Source organism: Canis lupus, chromosome 32 (genome assembly GCF_003254725.2).
Source record: "Canis lupus dingo isolate Sandy chromosome 32, ASM325472v2, whole genome shotgun sequence".
NCBI lineage: Eukaryota > Metazoa > Chordata > Mammalia > Carnivora > Canidae > Canis > Canis lupus.
The window spans coordinates 11,961,127-11,977,214 of NC_064274.1; the positions used below are offsets into that span (position 1 = coordinate 11,961,127).

The 16,088-nt window shown below is 40.6% G+C and overlaps 2 protein-coding genes and 1 non-coding gene across 10 annotated transcripts in view; 2 read left to right on the forward strand and 1 right to left on the reverse strand.

Moving 5' to 3' along the window:
- Positions 1-16,088, forward strand: part of HERC3 (HECT and RLD domain containing E3 ubiquitin protein ligase 3) — a 115,571-nt gene that overhangs the window by 84,033 nt on the left and 15,450 nt on the right. For 7 of the 8 annotated variants that reach the window (XR_007407714.1, XM_049104822.1, XM_049104824.1 and 4 more), the window contains 3 exons: positions 55-221; positions 3,081-3,147; positions 3,636-3,718. Coding sequence is in view for 7 of the 8 variants with exons in the window: in XM_049104822.1 (XP_048960779.1) it covers positions 55-221; positions 3,081-3,147; positions 3,636-3,718 (317 nt within the window). In the remaining variant the exon portion in view is untranslated. Of the gene's footprint in view, positions 1-54; positions 222-3,080; positions 3,148-3,635; positions 3,719-5,648; positions 10,353-16,088 lie in introns of those variants that run through there. The other variant, XM_049104821.1, reaches the window with a different exon arrangement.
- On the forward strand, positions 1,903-2,009 carry LOC112647419 (U6 spliceosomal RNA). Its single transcript, XR_003128316.1, has one exon. It is a non-coding gene; the product is annotated as a U6 spliceosomal RNA (small nuclear RNA).
- NAP1L5 (nucleosome assembly protein 1 like 5) lies at positions 10,565-12,535 on the reverse strand. The gene has a single exon (XM_025425064.3). The coding sequence runs from the start codon at positions 12,427-12,429 to the stop codon at positions 11,893-11,895; it is 537 nt and encodes a 178-aa protein (XP_025280849.3). The 5' UTR covers positions 12,430-12,535; the 3' UTR covers positions 10,565-11,892.

Here is a 16,088-nt window from a genome sequence, read left to right on the forward strand (position 1 = left end):
GGCTGCAAGCATTGCATTTCTTTTTTTAAACATGTTTGTGTATGTACCGAAAAGTGTTTTGTAGAGCACAATTGGTTTCACTTGATTGGCATAACCTGTGGACTAGCCATCTACAACTCCACTGTGGTTGACCTCCACTTCCCATTGGCTCTCTACAAGAAGTTACTGAATGTAAAGCCTGGCTTGGAAGACCTAAAGGAGCTGTCACCCACTGAAGGAAGGTACAGAGCTAGAAGATGGGCAGACCGGTGTGGGCAACTGTTCTGGCTGCCTCTGACACAGGGATTAAAGGTTGGAAATACCACATGCATAAGCTTGAGTTTATCAAACCATATGGTTGGGCTCTCGAGATGCAGGTGCACTACTCCTTGCTTGAGGCATTGCCTGTGGCACTCTGAAGGCAGAGGGGGCAAAGGAAAAGGGAAAGGCAGGTCGTGGTTGCCCAGGGGTACAAGGTAATCTCAGCTTTCCTTATTCTGAACAAAAGATAAAGACTCAGAGATTTGTCATGATCCAGAAATACAGAGGAAGGAAGGACTGAAAAGAGAGCATTTAAAAAAAATTTGAGATATAATTTATATACCATACAATCCACCTGCTTGAAGTATATGATTCAGTGACTTCTAGTATTGTCAGAATTGTGTAGCTGTCACCACAGTTTTAGAGTCTTGCCTGATAAAGAAACCTGGTCCTCCTTAGTTGTCATCCCCCATGCCCTAGACAATAGCTAATCTACTTCCTGTCTGTGTAGACTTGCCTATTCTGATTATTTCATATAAGTGGAGTCATGTAATATGTGTTCCTTTGTGGCTGGCTTCTTTGGCACAGCATAGTTTCAAGTTCCATCCATGTTGTAACATGTGTCAGTATTGAATTTCTTCTTGTTGCCAAATAATAATCCATTGGATATCCATATGTATGACATTTTGTTCATCCATTCATTAGTTGATAGCTGATGGAAATTGATGGTTCCCACTTTTTGGCTGTCACAGATGATGCTACCGTGGACGTTCTTGTACAGCTTTTTATGTGGATATAAGTTTTCTTTCCTCTTGGGTGTATACCTAGGAGTGGGATTGCTGGGGCCATATGGTAGTCCTGTGTTTAGTCTTTTGAGGGACCGCCAGACTGTTTTCCAGAGTAGTGCAGTCATAGTTTTATGTTATTCTCTTTCTGGCTCTTAAAACTCCTTTGATTCTGACTTTTTCTGCCTTGATTTCAGGTAGCATAAGATCAGATATATAAGAAACACCATATCCTTGGATTTCTGTAAACAGTATAATCCTTTGGGTTTAAAAGGAAGGAACAGCCCGTTTTATGGAAAAAGAATACCGATTTTAAGATGGAGATAGAGAAGGGGTTGTTTCTAAGGTCCCCTCTGGCAGTGAGACTGCCACACCACATGTAGGACACCAATACTGAGAAACCATAAAGGATGAGAGAGGTGGGGACCCAGAGAGAGAGGAAAAGAACATGTAGAAGGAATATCGAAAAATAGCCAAGGGTTATTAATTCTGGCAGGGTTAATTTTGGGGTACCTTAAGAAGGCTAGAGAGTGGTTGAAGTGTGTGATTTACTTAGCCAGCCTGACAGAGAAGAATTTATTTGAAGTAGTGATTTTGGGTGATTAATTGGTAGTGGATTTAAATTCCACACTAAGAATTTTCTTCCTGGGCACCTCTTAATGGAATTGGACTTGGAGCTCACTAAAGAAGGAAGTGTGGATGAGATTTGATTACAAGAACATATTCTCTTAAAAGCTAGGATATGATCATTGTCGCATAAACGTAAGTCTTGTTTTAAGAGTATATGTTTGTGTTCATTAGTGTGGCAGGTAATAGCGTGTCTTTACCATACAGAGCCCTTTGCATTGACAAGTAAGCCGTTAAGATTCCTACGTGGGTGCTCGCTTCGGCAGCACATATACTAAAATTGGAACGATACAGAGAAGATTAGCATGGCCCCTGCGCAAGGATGACACGCAAATTCGTGAAGCGTTCCATATTTTTACGGCTTTGGGGATCCCTGGGTGGCTCAGCGGTTTGACGCCTGCTTTTGGCCCAGGGTGCGATCCTGGAGTGCCGGGATCAAGTCCCATGTCAGGCTCCGGCGTGGAGCCTGCTTCTCCCTCTGCCTGTGTCTCTGCCTCCCTCTCTCTTTCTCTTTCTCTCTATGTCTATCATGAATGAATAAATAAAATCTTAAAAAAAAAAAATGATTCCTACGTGGAGGGATTCCTGGGTGGCTCAGTGGTTGAGCATCTGCCTTCAGCTTGGGGCATGATCCTGGGGTCCTGGGATCCAGTCCCACATCGGGCTCCCTGCATGGAGCCTGCTTCTTTTCTCTCTCTGCCTGTGTCTCTGCTTCTCTCCCTGTCTCTCATGAATAAATAAATAAAATCTTTAAAAAAAAAAAAAAAGATTCCTATGTGGATAAGGTAACTTTGTGGCTTTCTTATGATGGAAGGATTAGTCTGATACATGTGGATGAAGACATTCTGCAGGGCCAGTATAGTACCATATCCTCATATTTAGATTTCCAAGCAATATCAGAGTTAAAAGAACCCAAGTGTGTCGGATACAAATCTTTCTGAGTTTCTTCATAAATTTAGTAAGACTTGTCAGTGGGAAAAGAGAACAATTAACGAATGTCTTACAGATCTGGCATTTTTTTTTTTTAAGACTTTATGTATTTATTCTAGAGAGGGTTGAGGGAGAGAGAGCAGGGGGAGGAGCAGAGGGAGAGGAACAAGCAGACTCTGCACGGAGTATGGAGCCTAGTGCCGGGGTTGATCTCAGGACCGAGATTATGACCTGAGCTGAAACCAAGAGTCGGATGCTCAACTGACTGAACCACCCAGGAGGAGCCCCTGCCCTATATATATATATATATATATATATTTATTTATTTATTTATTTAAGGGTATAAGTAACACAATTTTCTGTCAGTCTGGACTTATGTTTATCCTAGAATCTTCTTTTAGTTTTTCCTTGCAAACAATCTGGATACATGACTAAGGTAGAAACACTATTACAGTGTCTAACGCGCCTCTTTTCCTTTCTCTATTATTCTATGACTAGGAGTCTTCAAGAACTTTTAGATTACCCTGGGGAAGATATTGAGGAGACTTTCTGCCTCAATTTCACGGTAAGGATTTCCACAGTTTAATTCTGATTGTGGTGTTCCCCTTCCTCATGCTCACAAGTCATAAATGAACATAGTTGTTCTCCAGATCAAAGAATAAATTCAGGGTCTTTTCTGAGCAGGTATTATTTTAGTTATAATTGATTGTTAAAAGAATTAAGTAAATATGTTGAGTAAATGAATGATTCATCTGTGAACTTAAAATCACTGAAGCACTAGCCCTCTTTACTCTTGATACATAGATTTCTTTTCTAGAGTTCATATTGTTTGCTCTTTGGTTGCATTTATTGGCAATTGCATGCCTTAAAACACAGGTTATCTTTTAAGGTGCTGATGTTTTCTGAATCAGGTTCTCTTTTCCCAAGAATTTTCTGTGTAATAGGTAATGATTAAGCTACATTTGTTCCTAAAACTTCTCTCAGTCATTTGGATTCTAGGAAGATAAGTGGTAAACAGAATTGAAACGTCTCTTTTTTCCTCCTTAAATATAGATTTGTCGAGAAAGCTATGGAGTGATTGAACAGAAGAAGCTGATACCTGGGGGAGACAAAGTAACTGTGTGCAAGGATAACAGGTTAGTCCTGACTTTGGACCCTTGCAGATGTTGCTACATTATTTCTCTGCACTTTTAAGACCAAGATAGAAGTTAAATGTTAATCCCTTCTTCAGAGGATGCAAGGGTGATGGAGCAAGAATTTGTAGATTTTAATTAATTTTTAATATTAGAGAAAGCACCAGGCCTAGATTCAGGAGATAACTGTTGTAGATCTAGAAAAATGGAGAGACTTCTTCTTGCATCTTTTCACATTTTTAAAGACCGCTAGAGGAGTCTAATGTAATATTCAGTAACCTTCTTTGTCATGTAAACCTTCCGGACTATCCAGGGAGCCTCAGCATTGGGGAAAATAAGTACCCAACAAAAATGGCTCAGATAATGAAATTAGCTTGATTCCAGGAACCTAATATAGAGGCTAGTCTTGTGTCCAGTAGGTGTTTCAACCAAGACTCAGTAAGAATCCCTTGGAGCTAAACGTACTGTCCTGTCTTTATCTGCATAGCATTAATATGTTGTTCACAGCAAATGATGTTTATTTTTTCAAATAAGAACAGACTTATATATTCCTTGTAGTCTGATGTTTTTAGAATTGGGAAATTTAAGGTAGATCATAGAGTGTTTTTTTCAAACCAGAAGATTTCTCTTTTAGTTTTAGTGGTTGTTTTTATATATATGATATGTATTCAAAGGATGTCTGAGCTTTTGCATCAGGTTTTATACAAGATAATATGTGCATCATTTTATAGAAGCTAATAATGGGCTAGGCCTGTGGCCTGTGGAAGGAGCATTCAGAATGTCTTTATACTGTGATGAGTCATCATAGAGCTCTGTGTGTTTGATACACTGGGTTGTGCAGTGATCTAGTGCAGATGTAGGCCATTGGAATGCAGTCTGTAGTTGAGGCAGTTCTTGGGACTTAACAATTCTTTTGTATCTTCATAAAAGTATTTCTCTTTGAGTACTTTTTGTCTGCTTTTTTTTCCCCTCTCTTTCTGGGTCTGAATTTTTCCCTCTTCCTGTCTTTGCTTCTCCTTGCCTATCATACTCACTGTCTGTCCTTATTCAATAGATATTTCTTTGTATCAACAATTGAATTGACTGCATAGTTGAGAGACAAACTGTGCAGGAAAACCGAAATATAACACAGTCTCTTTAGGGAGTAAGCTGTTCTCATGAGCCAACCATATTTCAAATGTGCAGTAGACTAAATTGGGTGATTGAATCTGAAGAGTTCAGAGAAGTCAACTTGGACTGGGAGGACAGATACGGCATAGAACTAAGTTGGAAAGCTTCCTAAGATTGAGTAACAGAAAGTAGAGACAAAGACTACAGTAAAAAGTGAAAGGTGCTCCAAAGAGTGATCGCTTAACCTTGGCTGTTATTTTAGGGAGGGAACAGTGAGTGGTGAGTGTGTGGGGTATGAGTACTGGTTGGGGGACATTGCTAGGGGGACCCATACTAGCTTAGCCTTGGGGGTTATTAGATTGTGGAAGTCTTTGGAAATTAGAGAATTTTAGACTTCATTCAACAGGTAATAAGAAGCCACTGTTGATTTGTGAGCAGAGGAGTTGCATGATAGAAGTAGGTTCCTGGCAAGCTTTCTTTTTTCATGCTTTCTCCACTGTTTATATCTGTGCTGACACATACATACTCATGGACAGTGCTTAACCCTAAGAATGGTACTCAGAATTAGTGTGGAAGAGTGTGCTTTTGTTTAAAAGGCATGTGGGAGGGGGATGGTGGGGTGGCCCGGTCAGTTGAGCATTGGACTCTTGTTTTCTGGCAAGTTGTGATCTCAGAGTCATGAGCCCTGTGTTGTTGGGCTCTGTGCTCATCGCAGAGTCCTCAAGTTTCTCTTTCCCTCTCTCCTGCACTCTCTCTCTCCCTCCCTCCAATAAATAAATAAATCTTTAAAAAACATGTGGGTTCCTTTTCTCTTACTTTGCAGTTGTTTGCTACTAATTGACTTCAGGGCTGCTCCTACAACACATTTTCAATAAGGATGTTTGGATGCCACAGAGTTTCCTTAAAAGAAAGGCAATACTTAAATCCAAGAGTAAAAAGAAGGGAGCCCGCATCATTCTCTTACTTGTATTATGAAGCTCCTATTTACATGACTTCTAAAAAGTCGCTTCAAAAGTTTTCAAGTCTTTTTACTTGCTGTAGTTTTAAAAATTGCCAGGCAGAAGGTGGTGGACTCCTGTTTTGATTGCCAACACACGGTGTTTGAGATTAACACGTGGAACTTCTGTCTTTGGTGAAATTTAGGTTTTGGCTTTTCTGGGTCACTAGCACTCAGCAAGCACACAGTGAACTCATCCATTCTGTCTTAGGCACTGTGGTACATGCCTTTGCACTAGTGACAGGAGGCAGACCTTATTTCTGTCACACAGTTACCTATTGGAGAGGCTTCTGAGAACCTAGTATAGTTATTGCCACATTGCTTAGTATCACTGTCATGGTGAAGCACAACTGGAAAGGCATGAGTGCATTTCTCTTCTTTTTATTTTGTTCTGCAAAAGCAGAAATATTACCAGCAAAGCCTATTGAGATCCTGGCAAGAAATGCATACAACTGTGAAAGATTAATCATTCCAGCTGTTTTTCCCTTTTATCTAGTATATGTCATAATCTCATCCCTAGGAGTTGGGGTCCTTTTTGGGAATTTCTTAGATGGACCTAAGAAAACTAGATAAAAGAACTATAAAAATAATGCCTGCTGGATTTTTAACTTGTGGAGAGTAGAATACACAGATACTGCTGGTATTGAAGCTGTTTTGTTAACAGTGAAGTATTTGCTGTCACCACTGCCCTGGAGAAAAATGCTAGAAAGATACTAATTCTATATCCGTAATTTATTATATTTCATTTGATCTTAAAATTGCATTCTGTCCTTGGACAAGAGCTGCAGATATCAAATGAGTTACAAGCATCCAAGTAAAAGAACATTCATGGGTGAATGCTAGTGGCTACATCATAGCTAAATCTTCCCGCAGCTGCTAATCACATCTGCATAGTGACTACTCATGGTGAAGTATTTCTCACATTGTGTAACATGGTATTATTACCATTAGTGAAAAATCCACATATCATTTTAGATTCCCCCAAATTGACCTCAATTTAATGTAGTCAAATTAAATACAATAGAGGTCTTCTCCCATTTCTGCCATATTAAGGAAGGGATGGGGAAAATAATAAAAAGACCACCTAGTAAGGCATGCAAGTGCTCCAAAGGGCACCCAGAATCCATAGTGAGAACCTGAGGGAAAAAAATCATACGTGACAGACACCTTGAGTTCCTTAAGGTCTGCTGAAATTAGGACTGCTGACAGACTTGAGTTGATCTCTCAAGATAGTCTATAGGACTTTAAGATCTACTTTGTATTTCTCATTGGGCTGTTCTCGGAATAGCAGATAATTAAAATGCCAGTAACATTTCTTGAGTGCTTATATTTGTCTAAGTACTTCACACGGAATGCTCCCCACTTCACGGATGCAGAAGCTGGGGCACGCACAGAGAGGCATATGTTACTTGTTCAGGGTTACACAGCTAGAAATCTAGGATTCAGAGCCAGGCATTGTGAGTGAGAGCTTGTGCTCCACCCCTCTTCCCCAACCTAGGAAGAAAAATGACTTAGAACGTTTGCTATTTTCCTTTCAGGCACAACTACGGAGTTTTTAAAAAACAAAGTTGGCATAGTTAAAAATAAACTATATATATAAAATTATATGTTGGAATTTTTAAACTTAGCTTGAGACAATGCTTATATTTACCATATATTTACGGACACCCTTCATGATGACTACACAGTCTGCCATGTGAATGTGTATGTTCTGTTCTCTCACTTTGGGGTATTTGGCTTCTAAATTCTATTTCTCTCCCTCTTCCTTAATTTTTAATAAGACCCATGAAGCATCTTTTGTGTAAAAAGCTTTGTTTGCCTTTAAAATTGCTTTTTAATGATAAGATCTCAAGGGTGAAATTGAATTAGTGTATATCATTTTGAATCAGTTGATAGATGTTTTTGCTAAATTGATTTTATTAATGAATTATATATCAACTTGTATATTATAAGTGTATGAGAGTACTCATTTTACCTAATCCTTATAAACACTGAGTATTCTCTTAAAAAAAATTAAATTCTGTTGCATTTGTAAAATTTTGCGTTTCTTGCACACAGGCTACTTTTCGTATTCTACAGAGCTTTGATGCATTTGACTGTGAATTAGATAGAAATGGACAATATTGTGAATGTACTAAATGCCACTGAATTGTTCATTTAGATGGCTAATTTTATGTTATGTGAATTTCTCCTCAATAAAAAGTGTTTGTGTACATGTGTATGCACGTGCAAATGTGTCTCTGTGTCTGCCTTGAGAGGAAACTCTCAGGCAGGGAGAACTGCTGTGTCATGCTTTGGTAGTGAGCATCAGGAATGCGACACTTTTCTGCGTAATGCTCTGAGAAACTAAATTGAATGTGTAATGTGTGCTCCTTTTCTTCCTGCCAGTTATTTGGTGTATTGCTGACAAATTTGGGCATATAATGGATTAACACTGAGTGATAGTGCTTGATCCACCTTGAAGGCAGAGTATCCTGCTAGATATTAACATGCAGGTTTTATGGTTGCCTGAGGAACTATCAAATAAGCAGTGCAGGAAACAGGGTAAATATCAACCCAGTTAGGAAACGTTGTAAACTGCCTGACATTGTGAAGGGCATCGTTGAGTGTCCCAGTGTCCTGGGAAAAGTGGCCAACAGTGGTGTGACTGGTAGCTAGAAAACCCTACAGCTAAAGTCTTACCCTAAGTGGAAGGAAGACTGCTGGCCAGAGCACTCGGCTGGAAATGCATGTGTTGCAGAACTCACCGGAGCCTGGGTCAACTTAGGTCTGCCCTCTCAGACCCCTGCCTGCCCCTGGGTCTTTCTGCCCCAACCAGGGTTGTAGTATTTCCTCTTTTTAAACTAGTCTGCTGGCATTCTTTATGTATTCCTGTATTGAGACTAAATGATCTTAAAATTTGTGGGAACTCTTTATTATATTAAGATTGTTAAACCCTTTGCCATTCATATTTATTGTAAATTGTATCCCTAGTTGTTTGCTTTTGAAAATGTGGAGTGCTTGTGTTTAAATCTCTATAACTTACGAATTTCTGTGTTGTGTCTGTTGATTATTTCTTTTGGTCTTTTATCACCAATCTCAGCCTTTCCCTGTCCAATGATTGATAAATACATAATGTATTCTCTTCACTTAAAAAAATTTGGGAGGGGTGGAACTTGTAGTCTAAGGTAAAAATCTGAATTGTTCCTATATTGCTAGCTTCCTTAGCTATTCTTATAGGTAAACGTTAGATTAATTACATTAAGTTCCAGATTCAGTTTGGGTTTTGATTTGAAGTGTGATAAAAGTTAATTTGGGAAGAATGGACACTTTTGTGGTATTCAGTCTTACCATCCAAAGGCCCGTTTTACATTTCTTTTTTTTTCTTTTTTTTTTAATTTTTATTTATTTATGATAGTCCACAGAGAGAGAGGCAGAGACATAGGCAGAGGGAGAAGCAGGCTCCATGCACCAGGAGCCTGACGTGGGATTCGATCCCGGGTCTCCAGGATCGCGCCAAAGGCAGGCGCCAAACCGCTGCACCACCCAGGGATCCCCTGTTTTACATTTCTTTCTGATTTTTTCACTTTTCACATAGGTTATACCTATTTTTTATTTGAGGTTTTTATAAATGTTTTATTTCTATTGTGAAAGAGTCTTTCCATATATTTTGATCATTATTGGTACCTAGAAATAGTTAATAGTTTTGTATATTTATCTGGCAGCTGGTCAACTGCTCGAATTTAGTCAATGTTAATAATTTTCAGTCATTTTTCTTGGGTTTTCTATATATAATTACATGCTTAGAAAAAAAATTTTCCCAGGTAGTTAGACTCCTTATTTGTTTCATTCATTTTTTTTTTTTTTTACTAGATGGATTTAGAAAAATATTAAAGGAGTCTCTTATCCCTAGAGATAAGAAATACTGAATTTTATTAGTTTTTGCTTCTATTAAAATAATCATATAATTAAGATAATCATTGACTTCTTGCATAATATGTTACCTTGATTTTTCTCTTTCGGCTGGCCTGGTCCTAAGGATGATTAACATTATGTTAAGGTTTAACTCTACTATTGCCATTAGCAACAGGTCGGAGCTGCCTTCCTGTCCTTAAGGAAAAGTGGCATAATTTCACTTGTGTAATTTTAACCCTTAAGTGAAATGGAAGAAATGCATCTGAATTTTTAAGTTTTAGGGGGGAGGGTTAATTTTTAGACTATTTTGCTTCATTCAGGATGCCCAGATGTTAAGGTTGAAGTAGCCTTGTTTTGCATATGCATAATATCACATGTAAAAGTCTTTTATCTATTCTGGGAGGAAATCAAAACCTTATTATATATTGAGGAAACCAAAATGAGATAGATTATTGAATTTCCTGTTTTCAAATTAAAGTCCACATTCTTTGAGGAGGAATCGATAAACTTAAGAATACAATGATGTCTGTTTTCTCCCCCTTTTGTACCTGGGGAGGGAAGGAAGATTGAATTTCCAATCAGTGTCTTTATCTTTCATGTAATAATAAAACAATAATTAAATAATAATAGCTGAAATTTCTTGAGCACTGAGTGTGTGTCAGACCTTATCCTACAGAACTTGTGTATTAGCTGACTTGTTCTCCATAATTGTGAGGAAGAGGCTGTTACTATCCCCTTTTATAGAAGGAGAAACTGAAACAGATCAACTGACTTGTGTAAGGTTCGTTGCTTGTAAGAGGCAGAGCTGGGATTTGATTCCAGGCAGGCAGGCAGAGTATTCCGAGTCCTTTTGTTTTTTGAAAATACTGTTTTATTAACACTACAGTGGTAAACAACTTTATGCTTATGTTTTTTTATAGATCACTGAATCACACAAAATTCAAAACCCACAAGGAAGCTTAGGAGTCTTTACATTTAATGTGTCCTTCCTGAAAATCCTTAACTGTATGCCAGTCTGTCTTCAAGCATTAAAATTTGAATATGCACCATTTTTTAAATTTATTATGTCACATTTACATAGCAAAATAATGAAGGCACAGCTAATACAAGCAAACTTAAACCCTTCTACTTCTGAGCTGGGGGTGGGGACACACACTTGTATTGGTTCTTCAAGTATTTATTTTTTCCAACATTAGCTTCATTGAAGAGTTCTGATAATTTTCACAGCTACATTCTAAAAGCTACATGACAAAAAGACTTCACAAGGATCAAACTACATAAAACACTGAATACACATGCTTTACAGGATTTGCTACATTCTACATCTTTTCAAGTAAATTAATATTTCTAGAAAGCTAGGTAAAGGGATTGAATACTTAAAACATTTTGGGTTTTTTTTTCCACCTTTGTAAACAGACGCTACCAAGAACACACATAAACATAAGACTGTAAATAACGAACACATACGTTGACAATATTATACAGGTTATACACCCTCCTTCTCAGAACCATGTTGCTTGTCTTAAATTCAAATATTCAGAACATTCTTTAGAATGTGAAGTGGCAGTTTTCCAGACCTCATTAAACAGTACTGTCATGATCTCCATCACAGGCTTCCACAATTCCATCACTCTTCTCTGAAGTGTAAAGCTGATGTGTGGGTTACAAAAGCAAAGACTTAAAGATGAGAGTCTTCTGCTTTTTCCGCACTGGAGAATGTCCGGACTAAAGAAACTGAAGAATTAAGCATTGAGAACATGTTCATTCAGTCTTGGTCTGGGTGTTCCGTGTGTAGTGTGATGATGGTGGGATGAATAGGTTTCAAAGTGACATTCTTCACATCTACTTGACACCCTTAAGCCTCAATTGCAGTCCGTGCAGAAGAGATCATGGAAAAAAAAAAATCATTTTAAATTTAACTGGTTTTCTTCAACACCTTTTGATACATTTATTGTGTTCAAAATGAAAAATGTGAAACGGGCTGGCCAGGATCTGATTGCTTCAATTGAACTTAATTTTAGGAACGTCAAAATTGATTCACATTGTATTTTGGTCCCAAACCTGAGCCTTATTTTTAGAAGTCCACCAATATTCAAAAAAAAGAAAAAGAAAGAAAGAAAGAAAATAGGGGGTTTTGTTTTCGTCGTCACTCTTCCTCTTCCATCTCTGGCCCCGCTTATTTCTTGGCGTCATCAGGCACTGCAGAGTGGGGACCCTCATCTTTGGCAGCCGCCGCCTCCACAGCAGCCTCCGCCGCAGCTTCCTCCTCCTCCTCCTCCTCCTCCTCCCCCTCCTCCTCATCCTCGTACTCTTCCTCGTCGTCGTCGTCCTCCTCCCCCTCTAAGGTCCATGCACACCCCTCCATCTCACCGGTGAGCTCTTGGATCTTGGCAAGTAGGGGCTTATAGATGTCGTTATACTTTTTTTCCAGAGCCTGAAATTCCTTATCAAATTTGGCTTCTATCTTATCGCAGCGCTTCTGCAGCTTTTTGAGGGCCAGGACTCGGCACTTCACCGAGTTGGGCAGGCTCTCGATAAAGTCATTTTTGGGCTTCGGCGCGTTGTCCGCGGGGGTCTGGGGCTCCTCGGCCGTCGGACCGGCCGCGCTGTCCGAGTCCCCCCCCTGCGCGCCGCCTTCCGCCATTACCTCCTCCGCCGCCTCCGCCGCCGCCTGGCTCGGCTCCGCAGGCCCCTGGTTTTCCGAGTCAGCCATGTTACAGCAGCAGCCGCGGAGCTCTAGCGTGGCTCCCGCAGACACCCGCGCCCGCGCTGCGCCAGAGCGGTCCTGCGGCTGCGGCACGCGGCGGTGACGTCGGCCGCGGCGGTGACGTCGGCCGCGCCGCGCCCCGCCCCCCTGCCGCCGCCCCCGACTGGCGCTCCGCCGTCAGCTGACGGGCGCCCGCGGGCCCTGGGGCTGCCCGCCGCCTCCCTGGCACCGCGGCTGACGTCCAAGCGCGTTCCTTAGGCGCTCGCCCCCGCGGAGCTGGGCTGGGAACGGCAGCAGGTGCCCGAGGCCCCCTCTTCGGGAGCCGCTTGGGCGGCCTCCGCCCTCCTGAGTCCGCCGCTCTGCCCCGCTCGCGTCCTCGGACCCCACCTCGGGGCTGTCGGCCTCGGCCTCTGCAGCACCGCACAGCTGGCCTTGGTCTGGCGTCAGTGGCTTCGGCCGCCTCCCTTCCAGACGGCGGAGGCACGGGAGAGCGGACCCTCCTCTGCCCGCCCTTCGGGGACGGGGGCCTGTGTCGGAGAGGGCAGCCCACGCGGGCAGATGCCCACCCAGCGGCCTCGGTCGTCCTCAGCTTAGTGCCCTGTGTGTTGGCGGCACGTCTCTTAGCAAGAGGCACCCTGGAAGCAGTTTTGCAGCCATTTGGATAGGGAGTCTAAGGACCCTTGGTATTCTGGGGTGTGTTCTGGAAGTTCCCTCAGATCCTTGTCCTGAGGGCAGGAGTAAAGCTGGAGAACCGCCAAAGACCGGCAAGGCCCCCCCACGCCCGGGGTAAAGCGTGTGTTCAGTGCGGCTGTTCGTAGGGGCGCCCCCGTGTGCTCTCAGACGTGGTCCCCCAGTGCACTCCACGGTTCAGTCCGCTTTGTGGTCTTGCTGCTGATTTGCATCTGAGAACACTTTTTCAGAAAGGTCCTAACTAGAGAAGTCTCCTTTTCTGATAGCAGGGTGAGTAGTCGCTTTATGTTACTTCTTCCCCCTTGCTTTTATCAGGCCGAATGTAGCTTCTTGAATTAAAGATGACTGCACATACTTGAGGTATGGAAGAAGACGAATGATCCTTCCAGGGATTCCGTAGGAATGTTTTCAAATGCGACAGGAATTGATTTAAATGTTTTTCATTCACCAAATTGGGACTTACTAAAGCTCTTCCATCAAGCGTATGAATGTTAGGAAATTACTTCCCAGAGTACATTTGATGTTATCTTACGGTTTTTATGAATATTAGTTAATATGTAAAGCACTTAATGCTGACACGTAGCAACCACTTGGTGTGTGTTTTTTTTTAAACAAAATAATTGCATTCATGAATATGCAAGGTAACCTGCATTAATGTTCCCTTTTAAGAAGGACAATTTTGTGCCCTTCCCCAAAGAAAGGAACCATTTACAAAAAGCCCAATATATTCCCATTAGCAGACATTCTAGGGTGTTTTTGTTTATGTATTGGTGATTCTTGTTGTCTGTTTACTTTCTTAATTCTGTTCCAGTAATTTACTTTCCCCTTTTCTGTTACCATTTGTAGTGACTGGGTTTTATTGGTAAGGCTGACATATCCGTTTTAGCTCCGACTGAATTTAATGTGATAATACATCTATATTTAGTTGGTGACATTATACATATTCTATATATCTCCCATTGTTAGGAGGTGGAAGGATCCCCCAAACTGAGAATGATTCCCCAAACTGAGAAGGCACTTTGAGACCAGAAGATGAAGCAAGCCACTCCAAACAGTTTACACAGAGCTTTGTTCAGGGTAACTTACTAATAGAGGGGATTGGGTGGGGGATGATCCATGGCAGCTGCATAGTTACTCTCTGCAAAATCCAGACCATAGTGCCAGATTCTAGAGAGTGAGGAGCCACACAGGAGAGCATTATGGTGAGTCAGAGGGTTTGCATACATCTCAAAGGGCTTGCATGCACCTGATAGCTCACCTTTAATTGGATCTTGTGACACCACCTTTGCATCAGGAAGGGAAAGACCAAGGGACGCCTGGGTGGTTCAGCGGTTAAGTGTCTGCCTTTGGCTCAAGGCATGACCCTGGTCCAGGGATCAAGTCTCACATCAGGCTCCCTGCAAGGAGCCTGCTTCTCCCTCTATCTCTCTGCCCCCACCCGCCCTGTCTCTCGTGAATGAATGAATGAATGAATGAATGAACAAACGAACGAACGAATGAATATCTTTAAAAAAAAAATGAAGGGGAAAGAATCATGTTATCTCTAACAGATTCATGGGCCATCCTCATGGGCCTCCTCATGGGAGGCCAAAACAAGCCTCCCCCATCTGGGCCTTGGTGGTGAATTCTAAGGTATGTAGATTAATTTCCAAGGGGCCTAAAACATGTAGCCCCCCAAGAATGGTCACTGAGCAAACATGAGAAAGATGGAAAGCCAAAGACTGAGTCAGTATTGTCAGCATTCCTACACCCATATATTCTGTTTATCATCTCCTGATGGTTGCAGTTATCTTGAAGTTAGGAATACCTTTTCACATTTTAAAGATAAGGAACTTAGAAGCAGAAAACTAAAGTGAAGTAAATATTTTGTTACTATATGTATTACTTGATTGGCATAATCAGAGACAGAAAGTGGGCCTTTTAACTCCTATAGTGTAGAAATTGTGACAGACTTTTAAAAAAGCCCCACTTTTAATAAAATCCATATGACCTATTTGACTTACTTGAGACAAATAGGATGTGCTCATCTTTCAGGATTTTTATGTTGTCTTAAAAATCTTAAAATTTCGTGTTAAGCTAGGTCTGTTCTATTGAGATAGGATTTATATATTATAAATAGATGTATTTCATGTATAATAAGAATATAATTAATCGATGTGTAATAAAATTCATCCTTTGCTTTGGCAAATACAATCATGTAAACACTACATTAATTGAGATGCAGAATAGTAACATCATCCCAAAATACTCCATCACAGTCCTTCCCTTACTGTCAGCCCTGGTGATCACTGATCCATCTCTAAAAAATTTTTTTTCCAGAATGTCCTATAAGCGGAATCCTATGTGTGTGAACTTTGGAGTCTGGCCTTTTTGACTCAGTATAATGCATTTGAGATTCGTCCGTGATGTTGTACATTAGTCGTTTGTTCCTTTTTATTACTGAGTAATAATATTCCCATTTGGGTTGTTTCCAATTTTTTGTGATTACAAAAAATGCTGTAGTGAACATAAGTTTTTATTTCTCTTGGCTATGTACCTAGAAGTAGAATGTTTGGTCATATGGTAAATATACATTTAACTTTTAAGAAAGTTCCACAGTTTTCCAAGGTGACTATACCATTTTACTTTCACATCAGCAATGTACGAGTTATAGTTACTCCACATCTTCAACAGCATTTGGTATTGTTGGTTTTTTTCCCCCCTAATCTGCTAGCTGTGTATGGTATCCTTAATGGCTAATGATGCTGAGTATCTTCTGATGTATGTGTCATTCATGTATCTTCTTTGATGAAATGTCAGTTTATAGCTTTTGTCCATTTTCTGAGTTTTTTGCTTTCTTATTTTTAAAAAGCTTTATAGATTCTAGATACAAGTCCTTGTGAAATACTTTCTACCAGTCCATAGTTTGTCTTTTTCTTCAAAAAACAAATTCAAAATTTTGATAACTTTTTTCTTTTATGGATTGGGCTTTTGGT